Source organism: Parasteatoda tepidariorum, chromosome 7, assembly GCF_982258835.1.
Source record: "Parasteatoda tepidariorum strain Cologne lab strain chromosome 7, Ptep-v5.0, whole genome shotgun sequence".
Taxonomy (NCBI): domain Eukaryota; kingdom Metazoa; phylum Arthropoda; class Arachnida; order Araneae; family Theridiidae; genus Parasteatoda; species Parasteatoda tepidariorum.
In genome coordinates, this window is record NC_141761.1 from 64738233 (window position 1) to 64765334 (window position 27102).

At 29.0% G+C, this 27102-nt stretch overlaps 1 protein-coding gene across 1 annotated transcript in view; it reads left to right on the forward strand.

The window, feature by feature from the left end:
- Window positions 1–265: 265 nt before the first annotated feature.
- La (La autoantigen-like) overlaps window positions 266–27102 on the forward strand; it is a 36278-nt gene continuing 9441 nt past the window's right edge. Inside the window, exons 1-11 of the mRNA XM_016068650.4 lie at window positions 266–412; window positions 2434–2527; window positions 5981–6050; window positions 8219–8259; window positions 11943–12008; window positions 12098–12187; window positions 12722–12835; window positions 14952–15052; window positions 15134–15181; window positions 15257–15290; window positions 16235–16375. Coding sequence (XP_015924136.1) covers window positions 2447–2527; window positions 5981–6050; window positions 8219–8259; window positions 11943–12008; window positions 12098–12187; window positions 12722–12835; window positions 14952–15052; window positions 15134–15181; window positions 15257–15290; window positions 16235–16375 — 786 coding nt within the window. The 5' untranslated portion in view covers window positions 266–412; window positions 2434–2446. The remainder of the gene's footprint in view (window positions 413–2433; window positions 2528–5980; window positions 6051–8218; window positions 8260–11942; window positions 12009–12097; window positions 12188–12721; window positions 12836–14951; window positions 15053–15133; window positions 15182–15256; window positions 15291–16234; window positions 16376–27102) is intronic.

Genomic DNA, 27102 nt, shown 5'->3' on the forward strand with positions numbered 1-27102 from the left:
GCCATAGGTAAAGAACTTACGTTACCTGTAGCTCATGCTTCCTCTGCCCTCCCCAGTTCTACGGTCCCTGACCTTAGTGATTAAAAGATAATATTCTGACAGCCCAAAAATATGCCATTTCAAGTTTTTCACTGGAGAACAGAGCCAGTTGTCTTTCCGATTGGCTGCCTTTCTCCTGGCTAATTCACTGTCCTTAACTTACTATCTTTAATCCATGAAAGCTAAAAGCGCAATTATGAAATAAATTACTCCAAACCAAATCGTCAAATTACTTCTACTACAACTTCTTGCTTGATGTGTGTGGACTGTATTTTGTAAAAATTTCTCCTATTTTCGTCATCTGCACCTTAGAAAATTGGAGAAATTGTTAAAATTATAAACAAGTATTTTTTGACTATAAGTTTTGTCATATGTGAGTAGATTTCGTTTTTTTTTTAATTCTTTCATAATATTAATGGATATGTGTATAATACACGTGTTAGTTTTTACTATCGTCAAGCCGGTATTCTTAAAAAATAATGTGATTGCCTTTTCATTTATGTCCTGCTAAAATTTTGTGTTCATATTCATTCATCTTATATATATACATATGTTTATCATTCTAAATTGTTAAGAAAAAGAAAAAAGATATGCTATTTATTATTAAATTTGTGCTGAGCCGAAATCATTTTTTTTTTTTTATCTTCTTCTTTAAGATTCTTATTTCAGACGCTTCTATTATTGATCTGCAACATCTTAGAAAAAATTGTTATTTAGTGTGCAGATTAAATTAAGTATAAAAAACTATTCAGTTTATTTTTTAAATAAACAATGAAGGCGACAAAAATGATGCTTCAAAAACTACAAAATTCTGTGCAAATTAAAATAAATAAGACGTTATAAAAAATAAAGGAATTGAATAATACCAAATCAAATAATGTTTTAAGAAGTTGAAATTTCCAAAAAGAAGATAAATGGTCTGTCATATTGAGCTAATGCTAGAGTCTATTCTTTTATCTATCAATATGCATATGCAACCAAGTATTTCCTATCAAGATATGTTAACAGTCATAGCTTTAATTTAGATTGATCAAACACCTGCACTTAGGAAAAGAGAGAATTTGATTCTCAGCATTATTTTCTCTTTCTTTTCCCAGGCTACTTAAATCTACTAGCAAGATATATATATAAATATATATATATATATATGTTTTCCAGGATTGAGAATGCTAGATGTTTTCTAATATAGGATAGATAGTTAAAGGGGAGAGATTTATTTATGGCTTGTAATGTTATCTTTTAATGTTTAAGTTACTATACTATATACTATCAGGGGTCTGTCCAGCAGTGTTTTCATTACAGAAAAAAAAATGGTAGAGAATTTCTCACCCTTTCTCAAAAACAGGGTGAGATTTCAAAAAGTTAAGTGAGATTTCTAAAATTTAAAAAAACCAGAATAGACTTTTTAAGAAAATATTTCTTTAAATATAATAAATTTTTAACATCTTCTGATTTCTAAACCATTGAACACTGAATATTTTTGCTGCATTATCATATGGAAAATGTTCTGTATCTACTTTTTCATTAGCTATTCTCATTAGGTTTGCTCAAATGCTTACCAATCGATCTGTTACTATATTTTGTTTTAGTTCGGCTTGGGGGCTAAATAACCTTGCAATAGATGCTGAACTATTCGGAATCACTAATTAAATTTGTAGCATTGTGCAGACACTTTCCTATCCTCTACATCTGCCAGCATAGGTTCTTCACTTATTTCTGTTATGGAATAGTGAAGTTCGTTGAAGTTATTTCCATGTTCATACTCTTTGTCAGGTCTTCCAGATTAGTTTTCACAGACTTAAACTTTTACAAATTGCTCTAAATTGTCGATGAGGGAGTTTGGTAAACATTCATTAACAGCGAATTCTAATTCATTAACAGCAAAAACTAGAGATAACTTTAAACAACTTATTATAAAGAACTCACTTTTTTTCTCAACACTTGTCATAGCTGTTTTCATGTCTTATTCAAAATGGTGGAAGACTAAATTTTTTCCAGAATTCGAGAGATTTGTGCATTTTAAAACTGATAAATTCAGTGCGCGAACTTCTCGCGTTAATCATTCTTTAATGCGAGAAAAGAAAAAAATATGCGAGATTCTCGCGCTGTTGTGAAAACACTGGTCCAGGCTAAATTTACTACTGTTTAGCAGAACCTTCAAAGATACAACTTTAGGAAAAACAATTGTTTCACAAAATACTTTTTCTTAAAATTTTATTTTTGTATCCCGTAAGAAACGATCGATCCATATTTTTGTGTTGAATTTTTAATATAATTTTTAATTTTCACTAAATAAGGTACCTCTCAGAAAAACCTAGACAGACCCCTAATTATTATATTTGATTCTGTTTTGCATATTTGCTTTTTCAGCTTATTAATAAAATATTTATTTAGTTCAAAAGACACTATGGGTACCGAAGTGATTCCTGTTCCTGAAAATCAAGAAAAGCCGTCAGAATTGGAACAAAAAGTTATTCGACAAATAGAAGTAATTTGTTTTATAATCCTATGAAAAAATTTCTAAATTATGTTTGCATAGATTATGTTTCATAATTAACACTAAAATATAAAATTTATATTAATTTGTGTATTTATATCTTATATATTTACATTTATACACTGTAGCCTATTAAGTATTACCCAATATTACAACAGCCCTTTTGGTATAACTTAGGACATGAAATTACAGTTCTAGAGACAATGGCCGATTCAAAATTTTAATGTATAAAGATCTTTTTGTTCTTAAGAGAATCTTGAAATTTAAGAATCTAAGCATTTAAATCTACTATATAAATTAATAGAAATGGGATTTAAGAATCAATATTAAGACATTTTTGAATCTCGTATATAAAAAATTTTCATTGATCAATATTGAAACACTTGTAGTATATTTATTCTGTTTCTTTGAGGTATGATAATCTAAATATGTGTCGAGAAATCTAAAATTCAACAAGTAATTTACTAACTAGGCTTAAATATTTGAATGTCAGCGAAAGAAAATTTTGAAATTCAATTGATTTTTCTTGTGAAATGTTAGTATTCTTGGGTAGTTTATTATGAAGTTACGTCATGTGACTTATGAGAACTGATTTGTTATCGTGTTGTTTTGAGGGTGAATTCCCCCCCCCCCATCTCTAGCCAGTTTTTGGCACATTTTGATTGTAGACAATTCAATTTCACGGCGTCCCAGAACAGAATCTAGGTATCCAAACAAATGTATCGCGAGTACGAGAAATAGAAAGCAACTGTTTGAAAATATTTTAGCTCTTTGACCTGAGCATAAGAATTTACCGCCATTAGTATGCTTAGTATTTCAGAAGGGGGGAAGAGTGGAAAATTCAAAACTCACCCATTTTTCGCGAGGGGGGGGGTCACTTGTCTCAGCCTTAGAGGAGGGATTTGCATTACATGGAGAGAAGCAGTCCTCCTTCTATTGTTGCAGAGAACGTTGTCACATGGTTTCTGGATGATTTTCTCTCCAGTAAACCCTATCCTCAGTCTTTTACTATGGATGTGGATTGCTGAGCTTTGTTTTGAACAATAAAATTCAATAAAAATGGTCGAATACTGCTATGCATATGAATGTTAAGAAAAATTCATTAAAAAAGGACCTTTTACATTTCACAAATAAGATTTTTTATTCTCTTTTAAACAATTTACAATTTGTCTGTTAGCATGTTAGGTTATGGTTTTCAACAAGCAGAATAGCTATTATTTAAAATAATAGATTATAATGTAGTTAACATTTGTAGGTATTTTCATTACAATTAAATTTTATATTGATATAAATATTCTGATATTTTTACGGCGTCATCATCTATTTTAATGATGTATGTTCGTCAGCTTTGGCACATTTTTTTTCGTCAATATTTTGCAAGCAAGTCGCTTCTTATTTTTGTTCTGTAACTTATTTTAATGCGTTAAAATAACTTTTTTTTAGTAATTTCAAACGAATTTAATTATATATTTTAGTTATGCGAACTTAAAGATATATAAAAGTACATTTCATGTAATAAATCATTTTTTCGATCAAAAATAAAATTATATTTCAATAATATTTATAAGCTGAAGAATACCTTTTTTTTTCATTATTTAGAAAATTATTTTTTATATAGGAAAAATTGTTTGTATATTCATATTTATTTAAGAAATTTTATATTTTTACTTATTACTGTATATTTATTATTCAGGAAAATATTAACTAGATTATTATAGGTTCTATTATTAATGATAGGTCCTATTATTAACTAATTATTATAGGTTGTCAAAGGTTAGGCTATTTATTAATATTATATGTATTTTATTTTTATTTCTGAAAATAAAAAGGGAATATTTCTCTTTTTGATTATGAATAAATTTTTTTTATATATAAAATATTAAGTCGAGAAGTATCAATGTTTCAAACTATGTTCTTATAAGGTAATTAGTAATACTTTTTTTAGATGAAGAGACAAATAACAAAACCAAAATTTGTTATTTTAGTTCAAATACTTTTATCATTTTATGTTAACGTATTAAAATTTTTATTGTATACATTGGTTAAAATATATTACTATTGCATGGCAAGCAAACTAGATGCCCTAATTGTAGAACAATAGGCAATATTAATATTTATTTTAAAAATAAAACAAAATATTTTGCTATTTTAGTTGTCCTGTTAAATTTTTTTGTTATTATACATAATCTCAATTTTAAAAAAAATTATGCATTGATTAAAATTAATGATAATCGCATAATTTATAACATCAGTTCACAATTTGGTTTCTATCTTCGATTCAAAGAATCATTATTTTTATTTCATTGTTTGGTAAAGTCATATTTAACTAATGTATGTTATTAGCTTTTTGTGATTTAAAGTAAATATTTAAGTGTAGCGCTCATATTATAATGTATTTTGATTTAAAAACTTATCTTTTACAATCATGAATAAAGTTGGAAAAGCATTCAAAATAAATGAAAAAAACAGTGAGAAAAATCTTCAGGTACTCAAATATTCCTGTACAATGTAACCGCCAGCTATCAATTTTTTGCCAAAAAGGTGACCCTCAATCTTTGAACAAGTTTTCGGAGCCCAAACAGTAGACTGGCTATTTCTACCCTAATACCTCCTCTAAGGTCTTAGCAGACGGGCAAGTCCCTTCCATGTTCCTATTATTAAATCAAAGGCATATTTTACCTGTCAGAGAAACTTTCAGAGAATTAAATATTCGAAATGAAGTGAATAATACGAAATTTAGGACATTTTTTTTTCCTAATCAGCTTGTCTTTCAAGTAAAATGTCTTAATATTCATTTTTGAGACAAATAATTTTTTATGTGTTGTCCAAAAGTGTCGATTCTTAAAGCAACAAATGGGTTGTTATAGTTTAGTATTATTTTTTATGAATAACTGAAGTCACTCCTTTTTTTAGCTCTGTACTTAAAATAGAATTCTAGTAATGACAGTCAAATACAGTCTAAGCGACTCTATTATAAATCACTGTACCAATTTCCCCCTCCCTAAAGCCGATGCCCCTTGAGTGGGAGACTTACCACTGATTTTGCCTGTTCAAATTTTTTCTCTGGGTATGGCATCCTCTTAAGTAGCCCCTTTATCACCTCAGGACATCAAGTCTTTAACGAGGTAATTATTTGTGTAAACGTTATTTGATGTCTAAAATGTGCTGTGAATAATATTTAACATTTTTTCTTCATCATTGTATTTTTAACATTTAATTCATCATAAAAATCATATTTATAATTTTTATTCATATTTATAAGTTATCATCTTGCATGAAGTCCATTTTAAGTACTTCAGTTGAATGTGGATTTCAATTTAAATGAATTTATATTAATCTGAATGAATTAAATTTATATAATAATTATAACGAATATCTGCACAGATTAGATTTTTCCTGATTGCATTGCTGTCCAATATAGCATATTTTGTGTTATTTTTCTAGTATTACTTTGGAAACTACAATTTAGGAAGAGATAAATTTTTAAAAGAAGAATTGAAGAAAGATGATGGATGTATCCTTTCATTGGTTTAATTTTATGTTTTAAAAATTATTTATACTTTTCTTTTGTTTTGAAACAAATTTTAATTTATTGCAGATTTTAACTTCCTGTTACCATTGTTTTCCTAACCCTTGTGCAATATTTACACAACTTGTTTTCTTTTTCGAAATTATATATATATCCTGCTATCAATGCATAAGATTTAGTTTTTTTTTTTTTTTTTTTAATATTTCTTTTTCTCAAGTTATTTAAAAAAAATTTTCAAGTAGTATATTTATTGATTTTTAAATAGTCTTCTGTTCGAAGAAATTGTGAAGTAGAATTTTTGTGTGTGTAGTTTACATAATATAATGTAGTGTTCTGTTTTATTAGCATATTTTATTAAAAATATTTTAACAAAAAAGTAATTTTTTGTTGATATTTTTAATAAAATTTGCTATTATTTTTTACATGTTGTAAGCAAGGGTGCAGAAAATTATGAGAGCCGGATATTTCATTAGAGCAAGTTTTTTTGGTTTGACTTCCCTCGGTCCAAAATTATAGAATGTTTTTTCCAAATAACAAAAACATTTTAGAGTAAAGTTAGTATATTAGAATTTTATAATTTTTTTTAATAAGGGAAAAAGAAGTCATTGGTGAAAGATCTAGCTAGTATATTTGTTAACATTACAGGAATATAAATAATAGGTAATAGTAGTAATTTATATAGTTATTTTGTGTTATGTTTAACTTTACCGAAAGTATTCTTTTATTTTTCTTCAGACTGTAAGTTGTTATGGCACAAGGAATCTAAAAATGTATTAAAATTCATTTTAAAAATGTATTTTTTAATATTTAAATGATGCCTTATTTATCCAAATGCTAAATTTTTTATTTTAGCAACAAGATTTAACATAGAATGTCAAATAGTTTTAATTTGTTCTAACTACATAGCTACCAATCTTTCTGCATTTTTACTTATTTTAGCTATTTTCTCCGCTTTTGTGCACAGAAGATAAGGTTTTCCATAAACACGATTCATATTTACGCGATCTAAAAGTTATGATTTTTATTTACGCTATTTAAAATTTCTGTATCGCAGCTTGTATTTTCTCATTTTCAAAATCGAATATTATATATATGACTTATTCTTTCGACGATTATTAGTATATCTAGGCATTACAACGGAGCGAAACTGGGAGAGAATATATTCAAAACTTGCATTCTGTGCTTGCTAAGAATGAAAAATAGGATTTGTCAAAAGATATTTGAAGATGGGCTATCTGTTTGTGTCAGTTTTGCTATTACCACAAGAATATATGAAACTTCTCCCAACTGGAGCAACCCTCATTCACAAGCAATTTGACCTTGTTAAAGGATTTTTTTTTTTTTTTTGGTTACTTGTTTTGTGAAACATGAAGCATTTGCAGCAATCGGAAATTAAACAAAACAAAAAAAAAGATATAGCAAGTATAAAAGATATAGCAACAAAAGCAATAACATAAAAAGTGATTCAATTTTTTTTTGGAAAAAAAGTTCACTGATCACCAAAATCCAAATTTTAAAAAATAATGTTGCTGTTTTTTATGTTATAAAATGAAAAATAATTATCTAAACTGTTGTTAATTATCATGTAATTTTTCAAACTAAAATTGCAATTTTTGTATGTTAAAGAGTTACTATATATTTCTACTTCACAATTATTGATATGTTTTGCCGGGCTCTAGCTGGATTAGATTATAATATGAACATAGTGATTCCAATTGTAAAAGTTTATATCCTTCTCTAAATAATTTAATAGGTCATGTTACTGATATATTTGCTATAAATCACGTAACTGTTTTTATTAAATGTTAATGTATGTTCTCAATAGTTTTAATTTGCTAAACCAGACAGTTTCTCAAGTAGTAATTGTCTGGTATGTTAACTGAAGAAGAATATAATTTCTAGCTTTATTTTTTCAATTGGTAATTTTACTTTTTACTAAATGTTAGTATCGATGTAATCATTTATATAAAAATAAATCGCTACACAATTGCATGTCAACACATTGTTGTTATCTTAAATTTTTTGGAAAATATTATTAAACTACTTTTATTTTCGAATTGTTGTATGCTATATTTTTGTAATTTGTTAGATGAACATGTTTTTATTATCTGTATGTATATTTAGTTTGTTAATTTCCTCAATAGTACTTAAAGGGGTTCCTTTAGAAACTATGGTCAGGTTTCAACGTCTGAAGGTAATTTTTTTTCTTTCTCTGTTTCTCACTTTCTTAAAAAAATAAACTTTTTAAATCCACTTTCTCTAATCTAGTACTGATCACAAGTTAAAATTCTTTTACTGTGAAAAAAATGATAAGTATTTAGCAATGCAGATAATCATTGAATTTGATGGAGAGTTTTACTTATCTAGTTTTTATTTTTTCTCTCTTTTAACACCATATCACCATGCATCTTTTTTGCTTTGGAATGCTCATTTAGCATTATTTATTGGTATTTATAAAGTTATTAATTACTCAAAGTTAAATTATCTCCTAAGAAATATTGATGTTTTATCATTCCCGAATGTTTTAGGTTCATGAAAACTAAATCTAGTTTATAATAACCAACATTTATTTGTAGTTTGTTTTTATGATATACATACACATATATATATATAATTATTCCCAACATACTCTTATAGTTTATACATAGTACAGGTATTTTTGAAAAATTAGTTTGAGCTCTTGTGCATTTACATTTGAAACAGCTGTAGCAATTATTTGAAATTACCTGTATCTATTTTGTGTTGGAGAATTTTATTAATATTTCCCTTTATCATTCACACTTATGTGCCCTTCAAATTATGTGAATGCAAAAATTAATTGATTGTTTTCCAAGTGTTTTGGTGGCAGTACTTATAAGAGAGTTAAAATAACTATTTCAGTATTTCTATAATCGCTCTTACATAGTTATATGGTTTTATTCATGAGATAACATACAAACATAATGTAGCATATTTTATTCTTATTGATACTTACACAATGTAAGTATAGAAATTATTTTTCAAAAAATTTTACATTTATGTTGGAATCAATATATTAAATATATTGATCCTAACAATTGAATGTAACTATATTTAGGTTTTACTAATTGTTCTACCGCTGAGAAGATGTTAAAATATTTCAAATAGTTATGTGTATTCTATTTTTATTTCTGAAAATAAAAAGGGAATAATTCTCTTTTTGATAATGAATAATTTTTTTAAATGTAAAATGTTAATTAAGTCGAGAAGTATCAATGTTTCAAACTATGTTCTTCTAAGGTATTTAGTAATAATTTTTTTTTAAATAAAGAGACAAATGACAAAACCAAAATTTGTTATTTTAGTTCAAATACTTTTCTAATTTTGTGTTAACGTACTAAAATTTTAAATGTATACAATGGTACTGTGAGTTTTAGTTTGATTAGGGGTGATTATATTCTAGGGATACTCTGGAATTCAGTGTTGAATATTTGGAACTGTGCCGTTTGGTTCTATTTTTTATATTTGGAATCTGCTACCATTGCGATTCCTATTTGCACAGTTAGATAATCAAACATAGATTTTCTTATTTACCTAATTTAAAGGTTACACATAGAGATTTGTATGTATGTGGTTTAAAAATTTTATATTGCAATTCATACAGGGTTTAAGCTGAGTCTAAAAATTCATTAGCAAAAAAGCTAAAATCTGAAAAAAAGTTTTAGCAAAATGCTAAAATGCCATTAGGCTTATAAAATCACTTTATATCAAACAAGTACTGTAAGTTATCGGACAAAGAATAGCTTAATGTACAAGAATATCAAAAAGAATAACTAAAACAAAAAAAAACACTTATTATTTATCAAAACATTTTGGTTTATAATTAACAATCTTCCTTTCTTTCATGTTTGCCCATTTTACAAATGCTTCTTGAAAGTTAAATGCACTTTCAGGACCCTCAATATTAATCATTAACAAATTGTTTACATGGTTGATTAACAACCTGTTTCGAATATTAGTTTTAATCAAATTAAGGCAGCTAAAGCCCCTTTCACAGTCAACAGTGTGCATTGGTATTGTTGCACAATACTCTATAACAGAAGTTATTAATGGGTACTGTTCAGACGCATCATTGGTATATAAAAATAAAAGTAATTCATTAAATGACATGTTTTTACATCGTTGCATTAAGATGTGTTTAAATAATCCCCATTCACAAAGTAATTCAGTTTCTGTAAACTGAAAATCTCTTCTGGGAGATTCCGAAAACAGTTTGAAAATGCAACGGCCATTTTTGTTGATCGCTATGCTTCATCTCGTTTGATCACGTTTTTTTTCGTGAACGCTAGCGTCATGGTTCTTCTTGCGAAAGAGATTTTTCCTCCTTCTTGTTCGATCAAGTTTTTTTCATGGATGTTAGCGTCATGGTTTTTCGCGGAAGCTTTTTTTAAATGGAATTTAGTAAAATCCTTTAGCGAAAATGCTTTGTTGAATTTTAGCATTTTTGAGGGGTCTTTTCGCATTTTGCGAAAAAAGCTACCGTAGCGGAAACCCTGAATTCATATTCACTAGCTTTAAAAGTCCAATGTTACAATTTTTATTTGCACATTTTTGCAATTTGCGTTCACACCTTTTTAAAATCCTGTAACATGATTTGTATTCATTCCATTTAAAATTTATTCATTCGTATTCTCGCGTTTTCAAAGTCATATTGCACATGGTATTCATAAGTTTGTAATATCAAACATCGATTTTCGTATTTTTACATGATTTATAGGCTTTGAATTACGATTTGTATAAAAGTGTTTTTGAAATCCTATATTGGACTTTATATTGACCCAAATTTAAAATCCAATCTCGTTATTCATATTCATGCAGTTTTAAAATCCAGTTTCGCAATTCCCATTCACCCGATTTTTAAAAATACAACATTTCTAAGCACTAAGATTTTTCTTAAATTAGTTATGATAAAAGTTTGGTATTCTTCATTGGTAGGTAATTATAGATCTTATTTCAAAAAATTATGTTAAATACGCAGGGCCGTCTTAGCAGCATGCAGGGCCCCGGGCAAAGAAATGTTTTGGGCCATTATAGCATGTCGCACTGCTTAAAATCGAACTAAAATCATTTGATTTAATAAATGTGTTTAAATTTGGTTTTAGTAGACCCAAAAAAACCTGAATTCACATAAAAATTTCATTGGAATATAAAGAAATAGATTTCGGTTGCCTTTTTAAGATTCCCAGGTGATAAAATATTCAAATTATTGTTGTTTGCCAAAATAATAAATCACTATTTGTAGAAAGAAAAACTAACTACACACTTTATACATTATAATATATTTATTTTAAAAATATATATAAAGTAATTTTGTTTAGTCTTAGTTTTCTTTTTAATACAATTTATAAAAAGTAAGATTCTCAAGGGCCCCTTGAGTGCCTGGGGCCCTCGGGCACTGCCCGGGAGTGCCCATGCGTAAAGACGGTACTGTAAATACGAAGCATATATTATGTATAAATTTATATCGATTCTTTGGGCTTAAAATTTTTCGCCTTTTCTCATAATCACTCCTGTTTGATGTATTTACGAATTTTTACAAAATTATTAATTTTCAAATTCAAAGGAAATTATTATGGGGAAAACATTAGGTAACCTTTTACTGCTTTTTTGATTTGAAAGATTCTTTGAAATCTTGTCATTGGAGGTCGCAATTATAACAGATGAACTTGCACAGCATATATACTATCATAGTATTTACTTTCATTTCTGATATTAGAGAGCTATTCTCTTTACAGAGAAATAAGATTATGAAACTTTAGCTTCTTTGTTCATGCAAATGAGCTATTAAAAGAATATTTTTTCTCTCCTTTTGTTTTTTTCCCCTTAAATATAATGCATTTTTAATTCTTATTTTTTCAGCAAATGAACGTTGACTTTGAAACCATATCTGCTGCATTGAAAAAATCTCCCAATCAATTGATGGAGGTAATTATTTTAGTATTTTGTAATTAGAAAAAATTAAAGGCTAGATATTGCTATTAAAGTCAATGTAAAAATTCATTTTTCTATCTCAGGTTAGTGATGACTGTACTAAAATTCGTCGAAGAGCTCCTGTTCCGGAAAATGTAGATAGAGGAGAAATGGATGACAGATCATTATATGTGGTATGAAAGTTTTAATGAATGTAGAGTAACTTTTTAAAAAGTTCCCACCAAAGACTTATTGAGAATTTTTTCGATATTTATGTAATTCACTGACTGCATTAAATTTCATAATCTAGTATAAATATTTCTGCAGGCCTAAACCTTTTTATAAAAAAAAAAATGTTTTTTTTTTTTGGTCTTATTTTTTTGCCATTCAGTAAAATTCGACAAACTTTTTGGAGTAATTTAAAATCACAAAATCGTTGTTTTAAAATTTAAGAAAAAATTTAGAAAACATGTGCACAATACATCAAAATATATATATATTATTTTAAATACTTATATCTTGCTTATATTATCTAGAAAATTTTGGCAACCCTCACTATAATTTTATAATGGGAATAGGAAGTATGAGGGCATTTTGTGTGAATTTTTTAAGAAGCTCATATGAGTTTATGAAGGAAAGATTTTTTGATTTAAAGTGCTTAAAATAAAATGCTTTTTCATATTTTGTATATCTAGCTTCAAGATATCTTTTCATGTATATCTTTTCAGAAAGGATTCAAGAGAGAAACAACATTAGATCAAGTTCTTGATTTTTTTAAGGACTATAAAGTAGAGAATGTTATGATGCGAAAACGTAGACAGGGAGACAAATTCTTCTTTAAGGTAATATTTAAATTAATAATTGATGCAATTAATTGGCCTTAATAATGTTCCTATTTTTTTAAGCTCATTGCATTACTTTACTACATTTTTAATATGGTTAAATTACTTACATTAGCTTAATGTAAGTAATTCATCTCAAGTGCATATTTTTTTTAGTTTTTAGAGTCTTAGTATTTAGTCACTATTTGTCTATGTTTACTTTGAATCACAATGTGATATGACATTTTCATCAGCAAAAATACTCTACAGCTCTTTTTTTCTTTTTTGTTACTTGACTTCCTACACAGGGAAGGACAAAATAATTTAAAAATTCTTTTAATCATTTATAAAAGAATTACTGAACCAAGTAGCAATTTTATTCATAAAATTTATTAGGGGCCATTCACTAACTTAAATTTGTAATGTGAATTTATTAAAATTTTCTTAGTTTGCTTAATTCTTTACATATCTTTATAAATTCGGTATGATCAATAATATTGATCTTTGTTAATCGTTTGCTGAAAATGCTTTCATAAATAACTATTTAAATCTTATAAAAAATACACTGTTTGACCTTTTGAAATAATTGTTAAATAAATTGAAATTTTGAATTTTTTTTCCTTAAATAGTTGAAGTGAATATTAATTTACAAAATAAAGTTAACCACTCAATATTGAATGTAATTAATATTGTGTGTAAACAGGGGTCTGTCCGGGGTAAATTTACTATCTTTTAGCAGTACTTTCACATATTTAACTTTAAGAAAAAAAATACTTTAAAAAAACAAGTTCTAAGATTCTCCTCTCTCTGCCTCTTAAAACTTTTTTTTTTTTTAAATCCCCGCAAAAAAGGGACAAATCACGGATGAATTACGCATTTCAACTTGCAATGGAACACCCCTTCGGATTGTTATTATGATATAGAAGAATTTGCTTCCCACCCAGTTAGTAAAAACACTGGGTAATAGGAGCTTCAGCAACTCGATCCTTAATGGAGGTGGAAGAAAAGGTGCTAGTACCGTGCAAGCTCTGTTCTCAGTGCAATCTATTGAAATGACGGGCTTTTCTGCGAGCTGTCTTTTATGAATAGGTAGCATGTGTTTGGTCATATAGTGCGGTATGGTAAGCCTAACCAGTCACTTACGCCATATCTAAGCGAGCTTTATTTTAGCTCAGTTTTTTAGAATGAAACAGTAAGGCTCTCCCTCTGTAATTTTTACAGGAAGTCGAAATTCAATCATTATCGTAAATTTATTCTAACAGACCTTTATTTTTTTATGAAACATCTTTTTCCCCTCTGAAATTTTATTGTGTATGAGCTAGTTGAAAATGTTATAATGAAAATAGCTTTTAGTGCTAGTACTGTTAAATGCATGTTTTTGTTAAATTCAAGTTAAAATTTAACTATGAACAATGATTTTTATGACTTTTTAAATTTGGACAAAATTTTACAATACAATAGCAAAATTGTTTTTGAATATGTGAGGAAAATTTATAGGAATTTACCAATCATAAATGGTTTTTATGTTGATTTTTTAATATAATTTTTACAAATTGTATTTAGGATGCCTAATAGAATCAAGAAAATAGTTCTGTGTTGGAGTATATGTAAAGTCCGGAAATTATTTTGCACTTTGTTAATGTGTGCATGAATTACTTTCAACATTCGAAAGAAAAATATTTTTATTAGTGCGCATATCCTAATTATTATATTTTTTAAAAGTCCTTAAAAATTATTTTACAGTGCTTGACAGTTTTTTTTTTTTTTACTTATCTATAAACTCTGTGTGCTGCAAGTCCTGCTGCAATATTCAAACTCTTAATTTATGAAGTTTAAAATGGGTTTCTCTCAAACTCAATAAAAATTTAATTTAAAAGTAAAAATGAAAAAATCTGGGATTATTTTTTTTTTAATTTTCTGAAACCAATTTAATCTAGGCTAAAAATCAGTTGGTAATAATTTTTTTTTTCTAGAATGAAGTCATGATTTTTATTTTAGTTATTCATTGTTTTGGTTTACCTTGCTTCCCAGGTTATTTTGATATTGTTCATTGTAAATTAGAAAAAAAAAATAACCGTGTTGTTTCATGTCGATTTGAAGTATTAGTTTATTCATGGTTGATTTTTAACAATTGTAGGGTTCAGTCTTTGCCACTTTCGAGACTCAAGCTGACTGTGATTCATTTTTTGAGAAAAAAGGAATAAAGTTTGACAAAACAGAAATGTTAAAAGAACGAAAGTATGTATTTGAGCTAATTCTGTTTTTTCATTTTCCGGTGCTTATTTAATTATTACATTATTTATCATTTAATTATTACAGAAAAGATTATGTGAAGAGAAAAGATGAATTTTTTGAAAATTTAAGGGCGTAAGTTAAAAAGCTCTAATTTCTAACTTCCAGTTTGTTTTTATGTTTAAATAATATCTGCATTTTTTTTTTCAGGGAGAAGGCAAAGAAAAAAGAGGCCGGTGAAAAAGTAATTATTAACAGCATAATTTTCATCTCTTCTCCGATTAATTTTTTTTTAAATGTTAAGAACAAAGAAATTTTGCATAGATATTAGAGAGTGTTATTTCTTTTTTCAGTATATTTACAATTTTTAGTGCATCTATATTGTTTTGTTTTACTCGTATTTTATTTAACGTGTCAGTTGATTTTTTGACTAACTTTGATTTTATAAAACTTGCTTGTAATAAAGTTTCAAAAGACTGTTTTTAAAAAAGTAATTTCCATAGCTGCAAACTGTTCTCACGTTTTCTCCTGCATTAAGATTTCCGGATCTGGGGTAAAATCTTGCGCATTGTGGAAATCCGTGCAATGAATTTTTCACTGTCAGGGATACAATCTGCAAGACTTCATGGATTTCCAGGATAATCTGCACCAATTGAGTTTGAAGACCCTCGTGAATGCAAGATAGTCTTCTCCGTTAGAAAATCGAATTAACGATTACAGGTTTTAAAACGTGTGTTTAAAATGTCTGTGATAACTGTTAAATGCACTATTTCCGGGATTGGAGCAGTTGCTCAAGTTGTTTCAAAATGAAATTTCGGCCCCAAAATGCCATTTTTTCCTGAAATTACTACCAAACTCTCATATTATTGAGAACTTAGTTACATTTGATGTCAAATTTCTCCCATCAAAATTAGCTCATTTTAAAGTTAATGTTGCATACCTGGCAACTCTTCCTGATTTCTCGAAAGTTTTTACAAATTTTCCACCTTTTTTCAGATTTGTCCCGATTTATTTTTTTTATTTATTTATAATTTTTTTTAAAATTTTTTTTTTTTCTTTTTTGAAAAATAATAAAAACTCTCCAAATTCAGCTCTTACGAGCCTTTTACAGAGAGGTGTTCCAAAGTGTGCGCCTCAATCGAAACTGTACTGCCAACAGTTTATGTATAACTTTTGTATTATTTGTAGGATAAAGAAGATACACCCAAAGGTTGCTTACTGAAAATTATTGGAATAACTGATGAATCGATTAAACGTGACGATGTCAGAAAAGCTATGGAGGAGTATGGAAATGTTGCATTTGTTGATTTCTTTGCAGGAAATACTGACGTAAGCATTTGAAATAAATTTTTGTTTCATCTTCCTAATTTAAAACACTTTAAACATGCATAGTTGAAATACTTTGGTGGAATTGTGTAGAGTTCTACAAAATTATGGCATTCAAAGGGGAACCTAATTTTTATAGACATGAATTTTTTTTTGGGGGGGGGGATGTTAGCTCAGAAAGTTTTAGTATGTTTCTAATTTTGTGAAGGTATTGTCTGTGCTAATTAACTGTCTCTGCTAATTATCGTCTGTGCTAATTAAAACTGTGTATTTTAAGTTATGCTCTTATACTACAGTCGAACCCGCTATAGTGAACAGTCTGCGGACTCAGTAATGTGTCCACTATAACCGATGGTTCACTATATCCAAATTTTTTGAAGAATATTTTTTGCATAAGACAGTTGAATGATTGAAAATTGGCTTTGCAATTTTGTATAAGTTATTTAAAAAATTATTAACTAATTAATAGATAATAAAGCAAAAATTGATGGAAAAAGTAACTACGCCACTAAATATTAGTTTTATTTTCACTTTTTATGAAAAAAAATTTGTGATTTTTGATTGAACACAATTTGATTTTAAATTGAGTTCATCAATTTTCTTATCTACAGGGTTCCCGCGTCCTTGAAAAGTACTTGGAATTTCATTTTGATTTTCAAGAACCCCTAGAAGCACTTGAAAATGATAATAGATCCTTGAAAAATTCAAAATTACCTTGAAAAGTATCGAAAACTCAGGAAAACAGACCTATTTCTAGCATTTCTGTGATTAACTTTTGACGCGCGTAAGTGTGAGAGAATGACTCCTTTCAGATGATGACACATACTGTTTGATTTTAGGATTTTATGTATGTTTTGCAATATCAAACATCGATGTTGTAATATCAAACATCGATTTTCGTATTTATACGCGATTTGAAAACTACTTGTTGCGATTCGTATTCATGTGACCATGTCAAGTGCGTATGATTGATGCTACTGAAAAAAATTTTATTCAAGTGTGAGTGGTTAATTAAAAAAACAGTTAAAGTGACCAAAATTGTTAGTAAGAATCTGTCAGAAGATATTGAGTTGAAAGTTGGCTACTGTTTCAATTTAAAATGGTTGACCGATAATAAATTTAAAATTATAATTAAGCCGCAACATCCAATAATTAATTTTCTTTAATAGAAAAGTGGTCAAAATTTCAAATTACATTTAAGAACAATTTAAATTTCACTGTCTAAATGCTTCTGCCACTTTAATTATTAAATAAAAATCTCCCGGCAGAGTTGTTTTTAAGTATCTAATTAATATCACAGTATTATATAGAACATCCCCCTCCCCTGTCCTCTGCCCGAATCTTTGCTTATTCAGAGGTTGTATACCTAGCTTAAAATAGGCCATATGCAAAATTCAAATCCAACGTTTTTATGCATCATGAATTTTATTCTTGACTTGATGCCAATCACCCTTGCTTTTTTTATACTTAGATCACTTTCCGAAATCAAGAGAGAGAGCAATGGAAGTCTTATTTTTCAGTACTGCTATTATCGTCTGACATCTATCTTCAACTAACTATTATCGTCAAAACCTTTTAGTTTAAAATGTTAAATTTTAGTCTATCTTTTACTGAAATTTAAGTCCTCGAGAATTTTATAATAAGTCTTAAAAAGTACTTGAATTTTATTTTTAAAGTAGAACCCTGTATCTACAATGTGCAAAGAATGCAAGATTTTTACATTTTGAACAAGATTTCGAACCATCTTAACAAAGCATCTTCTACGTTTTCTCTTTCAGCTCCACGCAGTTTTTCCGATGAAACCATGTTTTTGTCATATGCCGCAAGAATTGCACTTCGATTTTTCTAAATGTTTGAAACTGTAGATTTTGACCAGGAAAATTCCTTACACAGTGTCGATTGATTGGTTCCATCATCAATACGCTTTACAATTTTAACTTTGTCCTCTATCGAAAACGCTTTTCTCTTTAGAGAATTTGCCATTTTCACTGCTTTTGAAATAAAAATCTTGTCTCAAATAGATAATGTAAGAATATGAAGAGAGCAGCTGTAGAATGAGTTAAATTGTTCCCCTTCTTGATTGTCAAAGGGTGATTTGTAAAGAATATGGTTTGAACAGATAAGAAAATTCCAAGTGGCCAAGTTAACTAGTTGTAAAGCAAGCTTGGGGAAAAGAGATAAAGCGAGGCCTGTCAGGGAGGGGGAAGTAAAAGATAAATGATCTGTTTGACATTTATTACAGTATAGTTAAAAGTGATAAGCATAAAGGAGAGTAATATGACACATTTTATAGGAATGCATTCATTTTCAGTCCCAACACCTACAAGTTTAAAGATGGAGGACTGAAAAAGATATTTGAAGAAATGAAATTTGAGTCCACTATAACCGAGTTTCCAAGTTCTAAGCTGTTCACTATAAGCGTTAAAAATAACATTATTTAAATAGGAATACGGACGGGATTGCTAAAAAAAAGTTCACTACCTCCGAGTGTTCACTATATCCCAGGTTCACTATAGCGGGGTTCGACTGTATAAGGATTAAGTACTGTTGGGTGAAAATCTGGTCAGGAGTTTTATAAGGTGTTCACTTTCTTGTTCTGTACATCATTAACTAGAAATCATTAACTACTGAAAAATAATTAAATCAAAGTTTAACTTCATTCTCTCTCTTTCTTTTTTTTGTTTATTTTTTTTAACTTAGCAAAATTACTTTTTTTAAGTATGATATGGGAACTTTCTCTAACTGACAAAATTTTTATCTAAAACAGCAGCACTATAAGAAAGGTTTTGAGTTTCTCCATGCTTTATAGAAGAACTATTAAGTTTCATTTCAATACATAGGAGGATATTACCCCAATATGAAATAATGCTAAATAAAAGTTTGCAGCAATGATAAGTTTCAAATTTCCATAAATGCTTATAATTTAATTTTGAAATTTGAAATCAACAGAAAATTTATATTTTTATGTATTAATGTAAAATATATATATTTATTTATTAAAATTAACTGATTTAGAGGCTGTGCATCTCTAAAGAGTAGGGCACATCGACCAGAGGTTTATTGTACCTGAACCCTAAATCATGATTAATAAGAAGGCCTTATGGCTGAAATAAAATTCAGCAAACACCTTACAGGAACATCTTGCTGTTCCCAGGCCTTAATGCAGTGTTGCCTGAAATGCTCAAATCTTTGAGCAAAATAAACCTCACAATCACGAAGAATATGTTGTGATGTTCTCCTCTGTATATGGCTCCTCTATATGTTGTTCTCTTCAAGATGACAACCTCTGCAGAGAGGATAAGATTCAATGCCCATTACGTATAGGCAGAGTGCGATTTCTTCTTCTGATCTCTGTATGAACCCTGCTTATAGGTGTCTCCTAAGGATGTAGTGAGAAGATCAATTATCTTCCTCAAACTGTTCCTGTTTAGTTTATGAAGCTCTTTTTGACGTACACTGGGACAGTCACGATTCAGGACTCTTTTTAAATTAAATAAAAAAATCTTATATCTATCTTTGATGAATTAAATGCCTATTAATATTTGAAATTTTAAGTAAGCATAACATTTCAAGTAGTTATGTTTAATTTCAATCATAACTGGAAAATATATTTTTTTTCCAATGCGCAACTGTGTTAACATCCGTCAATTCAGGCATTTACAGGGCGATTTTGTTGGCCTTTCTTTCAGGGGCACCATATTAGGTGGGCCAACTTCGCTCCCACAGTGAGGACAGATAGTACAGAGAATGAATGAACATCCATGCCTTGCCCGGGATTTGAACCCAGAACCTTTCTGATGCAAGGACAATTCCCTGCCCCCTACACAGGCCGGTCGACTAACTGGAAAATGTTGCAGTCTTTCTATTTTGATGACTAAAAATCCCTATCTGTAAAATATTTAATACATTACGCAACAATCATCATGAATTTTATATTTCGTAAAATCTGGAATTTTTCCTATCCATGTCTGCAGCTATGCTAGTAAGAAAATGGATCTTGAAGGGCTTGTGAAATCCATTCCTTAGTGACATATAATCAATAGAAATAATAAAAGAGAGAGTATCCGCCACTTGTGAAACAAGGTAACCCCATGACAAGTGTTTGGAATATTCTTTCCATACCAGTCTAAGCTTCAGGATAATCCCCAGATTTTACCAATAGCATTTCTGCAAGACCAGAAAATCTTCTTGGCCTTGTTGATACAGTATTCTAGATGATAACCCCAGTTAAGTTTCCTGAGAAACTTGACATTTTTAGTGAGTTCCAATCTATAGACTAGGTAATACACATTACCTAGATTAAGACTAGTGAACGCTACAAGACTTATCATGGCCGGGTTAACAGATAGGCCAAAGTCAGAGCACCATTCATGATTTCAGAGACTTGCTATGCTTGCTTCTGACTGCAATAACACCATCAGCATACCCAATACATGGAATGCCAAGATCAGTTAACCGAACTAACAAAGAGTCCATAACCATACACTATAGGACAGGGGACAAAACTCTTTCATTACAATGTTATTATCATGCTTGTTTAAATTTATTGGGTTTTTTTTCGGAGAAAATAGTAACTTTGGAAAATTTATCAGTCATGAAAAATTCTTACAGGGTTCCTACACGGTCAGGAAAACCTGCAAAAGTCAGGCTATTCTAAAATTAAGTTAAAAAGTCAGGATTATTCTTACATATTCATAAAGTCAGGAAATAGTCAGGATTTTTCTTACTTATTCATAAAGTTAGGAAAATAAAAAAAACTATAGTTCATTCAAAGACTGACAGGCAGAAATAAAGTTTCAAGGAAAAATTCTGTAATTCAAAATATGTAATTTCCTCATAATAACATACCCTTTTCCCTGGTAGAACCTGTCCTGTTAGCAATTTTCCTCCTGTTTATCCAATGATAAGGAATTTTTGATAGGGTTGCTAGGTTTATTGCTCTTTGTGTGAATAACTGGTTTACAGACAATAGTAGCTGAAACAACAGCTGAAAAATCAAAAAAGGAATTTTTACTGTTTTGTGATGCTGCCAAAAAAAAAGAAGAGCAAAAGAGTTTCTTAGAGTTTAATCCACAGCAAAAGATATTAGATAATTTTTGTCCCGCAGTGGACTGATCGTTAAGACACGGTTCCCAACAGATCACCGAAGTCAAGCATCACTGGCTACGGTCATTGTGCGGGTGGGTGACCACTTGGATCAGCCTGCGTAGGGACCGAGGGTGTGTGGTATTGGTCCTCGTTAAGCTGCTCTACCGTAAAGTGCTCGACTTCGCGAGCAGGTCGTCGGGCTACCGAAGCGGGGGTGCCATCCCCTCTGCAGAGGATCAAAAATTGTGATGGCATGTCTTCGGATCATCCTCAGGGATGTTTCCCAGACCGTCGCCAATAGCCCATTGTGCAGCTCTAGTACGACGTAAATGAAGAAGAACAACAATTAGATAATTTTTTTCGAAATATTTGCACAGAGAAAAAAAATGTTACAATTTGTGGGAGGTTATAAAAAAATTTTCTTATCCTCTCTCATGGTAACGCAACAGTTGAAGGGGGGTTTTCAATCAATAAAAGCTTATTGGTTGAAAACCTCAATGAAGACTATTATTTCACAAAGGCGTGTGTATGATTATGTTTCGTTTATAAATGGACTAAAAAACATTTACATTAATGAAAAGATGCTAGATGCTGTAAAAGGATCTAGAACAAGAAAGATGAAGGCATGCATTAGAAGCCAAAAAAAAAAAAGAAAAACGAAAGAATAAAAAAGCTGAAATTTCTAGAAAACTAATAAAAAAAAAGATAGATTATTTGAAATTTAGAAAATCTAAATTGGTGAAAACTGCTGCAACAGAACTGAATGTTCTTGATTCAGAAATTGTCAAACAACAAAATATGTTGAGAAATATTATATAACATAGGAGCCCCTGAGTTTCTCCTGAAGCTTACAGTATTACAGAAATAAATTTAAAAATACTGAAAAAAAAAGATTTGATTTTATTTTTCTCACAAGTTGCATAATTTTTCTATCTGAATTTTTATTTGTATATAATTAACTTTTTTTTACTTTTTTCCCCTTATTTATTTCCATTTTATCTTTTAAAGGAAAAGTCAGCTGTAAGTGAAATTGTGATTTTTAAAAATTAATACAGTGCACTCCCGATTATCCGGGTTAATCACCGGGACGCGACTTTACACATTGTCGACTCCCGGGCACCTCCACTCGCGCGGTTTTATTTGTCATCTGTTTCACCGCCTTATCTAGTAACCCTCACTCAGAGGCACCCCTACGCTCGCCGCAATACAGCACTCGCAAAAGTCATACACGAATCTTTGCGCTCATGGATATTTTTAAAAGTTGCTTGTTGAATTAAGTTAAAATTTTATCCTCGTTTAAGACTAAAAAAATTCAAATAACGAGATCAAAATACTTCGTCCTTCTATAAAGAAAAAGTTACATACACACAATTATTTCAGCTAATTACATACATATTTCGGTTTAAAAAAATTTCAAATAGAAACTATTCTTGTAAATTAAATAAAAATCTGGAGTAATAAAATATTTATATATTCAGAATAATCAATTTCTTTTGAATATCTTAATAAACAAAGTTTACAAAAATAATCCCCTATATAAATCATCACATTATTAAGTGTACATATTTTTGAAGATAAAAGTATTAAAAAAAAATTTACGCAGTTTGAAAAATAATTATTTTTATTTCCTTCATTTTTACCATGTGTTTTCAATTGTTTCTATTTTGGAAAAAATATGTATTCTTCAAAATGCTTACAATATCTTTAAAAAATTGCATATATTTTATACTGAACAACTTTTGATTGACAATATTTTCTTCATAAGTGAGTCCTTAAAAAAATTTGAAAATATTTTCATTTAATTTGTTCAAATTTTTTCTGTAAAATGCGTGCTATTATGAAAACAAGGAGAAAAAATATTTTTAGTAAAGTCATGACATAAAGAAACAAATCTATGACATATTCACTACTATTTTCGTGTAGTTAATTTATTTTTTATAACATCAAATCATATTTATTAAAACTTAAAGTTGTGGCTGCTCAACTTTTTTTAATGTTTCTTAAGTTTGTCAGGGAAAATTCCGATATTTTCCATTTTTCTTGCTTCTATCACTATTATTTGTATATATCTGAAATTACTCACCTTCGTTTTAATTGTTTCCTAATTAATTTTATCATATATTTTGCTACATATATTTATCCTTTCATTCTATGCTTCATTAATTTCATAACTTATCCATCTTGTAACTTTTTATTCATAATTTTATAACAACTTTAGCTCATTAGATTCTATAACTCAACAATTGGTATATATATTTTATAATTTCTTTATTCAATTTTTGGGCTTCTAAATAAGATATGGAAAAAATACTATGAAAATTATTACATTTATTGTCAATCTAAAATTAGGCCTTTTTTCCTCCTAAGTGCGTTAACTTAAAGTTGTGGCTGCTCAACTTTTTTTAATGTTTCTTAAGTTTGTCAGGGAAAATTCCGATATTTTCCATTTTTCTTGCTTCTATCACTATTATTTGTATATATCTGAAATTACTCACCTTCGTTTTAATTGTTTCCTAATTAATTTTATCATATATTTTGCTACATATATTTATCCTTTCATTCTATGCTTCATTAATTTCATAACTTATCCATCTTGTAACTTTTTATTCATAATTTTATAACAACTTTAGCTCATTAGATTCTATAACTCAACAATTGGTATATATATTTTATAATTTCTTTATTCAATTTTTGGGCTTCTAAATAAGATATGGAAAAAATACTATGAAAATTATTACATTTATTGTCAATCTAAAATTAGGCCTTTTTTCCTCCTAAGTGCGAAAACACATTTACTAACTTAATGTAACGTAATTTAATACGATTCATCTTTTTTAATAAGAACGATACAGAGAAAAGCAGGATCAGTAAAAGTGAAATGTGTATTTTAATTTATATTCTGCTTCAAAAATGAGACAAAAGAGGCACAGAAAACTTTTCTGTTATTATTTAATAGTATTCATTAGTCTTTAAAATTCCAAAAGAATTTTTAAGTTGCTGGAATCATACAATAGTCTCATTTGTAACAACTTGTTTTTTAATTTTTTTTCACACAATAGCTTTTATTGTATGTAATTTGCTTTAAAAGTTCAAACATTTATTCTTAGATTGTCATGCAGTTTGTGTGTCTGAAAACTGTATGACCTATTTTATTTTATTTGTTCCTTGCAGAATGGCAATAATTGTTTCTTATTTGGTAATAAAAATCTTACTTTTGAGTCTTGGCTACCAAAGCTGTGGAGTTGGCTAATACGTATAAAGGAATTTATCGTTTGGGACATAACATTTACAAAAAAGTGTCAAATCTAAGTACAATTGTTTGGAAGCAAATATTATTCGCACTGCAAATGGGAATCATTACATCAAATTTAATCATAGATATCAATGTCAGAAAAGTAAAAAAGAATAAATTCATGTATAAAGCTGACAGCAACAATCTCCTCATCATTACACGTATATAAAATGAAAATGCTTAAAACTCATAAATTGTGTAGTTACTTAAATTAAAGGTTTTAAAAACTAAACAATAAGGTACAAAACCCTGCTGCATTATTGAATATTGCGTCCACATGCTTGAAAAAGACACCATAAATTATTTGCAATAAATTTATAAAAATAATTATAAAGCTATATTCTACTCATGTATCCCACACCCACAACAAAACTTTATCCTAAAAAGGATATAAAAAAGTAAGAAATAAATATGTGTTTCAGGAAGTCCGAATAAAAAGATAATGATAATGCACAAAAACTTTTAAAGCAGCTAAATTTATTCACACCTCATGTTCACTCATGCGTTTTTTTTAAATCGTATGTCGCAAGTGAAACATGCGCGAATTAATATTCGAAGCTTTTCGCGAGAAAATTTGAAACCCGACTTGGCGAATTTCGAAATACGGTGCCAAAGAAGTGCCCGGGAGTCGACAATGTGTAAAGTCGCCACCGGGACAGGGAGCACGGAGAATCGAAAAACACGGAGAATCCGAAAACTCTTTTAATTAGAGAAAAAATCAATATCAGTACAAAAAAATATGAAAATTACTGACATTTGCATGCTGTATAACATCAAACTAGGAATTTTCATTTTAAAAAATTGTGTAATCGTCTTCGTCATATGTTTTACGAACCGCAGTAATGTCACTGTAATCAAATCCTCCCATGTAATCTAATCAAATTTCCACAGAGCAGCAGAAATAGAAATTGTATTTCCCTCATTTACTACATCTTCTGCATCAGTTACTATCATCCCTATTTGATTTAACAACATAACGATGTCTTCATCTGTCAAATACTGGAAGTCAGGCTCACATGCATAACTTTGAAACCAATCTTCAAAATTTTCTTCGTCAAGAATTTCGAAACCTCAGATTTCTTTTGCTTGTTTGAGAATACTGTTTTCTTATTTTTCTTGAACATCTGAAGAAGATTGCTCATCAAGCGATATTATCTTTCTCCAAGATCGTGATAAAGTAGATGATTTTACCTTTGACCATGCTGCTGATATTCAATATATTTCAATCCACTGACGAATATTGCTTCCAAAAATTTGGTAGTGTTGTGACTTCATGAATAAAATTTTTTTTAATCTTTAAAATGTTTCTCTTTATATTTTTCGCGCGACTCCGGAATGACCACAGATAATCCGCGCACGGATAATCGAGAGTTTACTTTAATGTAACAAATGTTCTAGTTTATTTTAAGAGTAACTATTATCTAAGGATACTGATACATATCTCGCAGATTTGATTAACCCTTTATATCCTGACGACACTCATGCATTTGGTTCTTCTTAACATTAAATAAAATAATATTTCCATAATCCAACAGAATTTCTTGATCTTTTTATTTAAATAGTTTTCGTATCTAACTACAAAAACACACTAAAAGTTTAATCTAATCATGATAATTAAAAATATGTTTTACTTTAATATATAAGTGTTTATCTTATTCAATCTATAATACTTATGACTAAGTAGCATATTATTACTAATTGAAACTGCAATGTTAAAAATTTTGTTGGAGTGGGAAACGGCGAGTCAGGAATTTTACTGTAAAAGGTCAGGAAAAACCTGCAAAAGTCAGAAAATTGTTTTCTCAAAATAGTGTAGGAACCCTGTCTTAGAATTAGTCATGAATTTGAAAATCTAAAATGCAGCAGAAACCCTGAATTTTTCTTTCCTGGTTTTGGGATGAAAATTACCCTGTTATTCCTCTAGGAGTGGGGTATATACCCAAAGTTTATGATAATAATAAGGACAAAATTAATAACTTCCATCATGATGTTTGCCTGCCATTTAATTATCCAGTGAGGCGGTATCTATGGGGAACCACATAGAGACTGCTGGCAAATGCCGTTTTAAATCGGGTTGCTTTATATTAATCCCTAATATTTTCCAGATTGCAGCTGTCCCACATATTTTGATTATCAAGAATCAAAACCTGTTCATAAAATCTTTTATTTGTACGGAAAAAGTGTCTTTTTAAGTTTGACTTCATAACCTATTGAACAGTTTTTAAACATCTGATTGTTAGAACGAAAATTATTTGTGGTAATTTTACCTGGTTTACTGTAATCTGCAGGCTATCACTAGGCAAATGATTTAACTGTCTGAATAATCACTTACAGATATTTGTGTGGCATT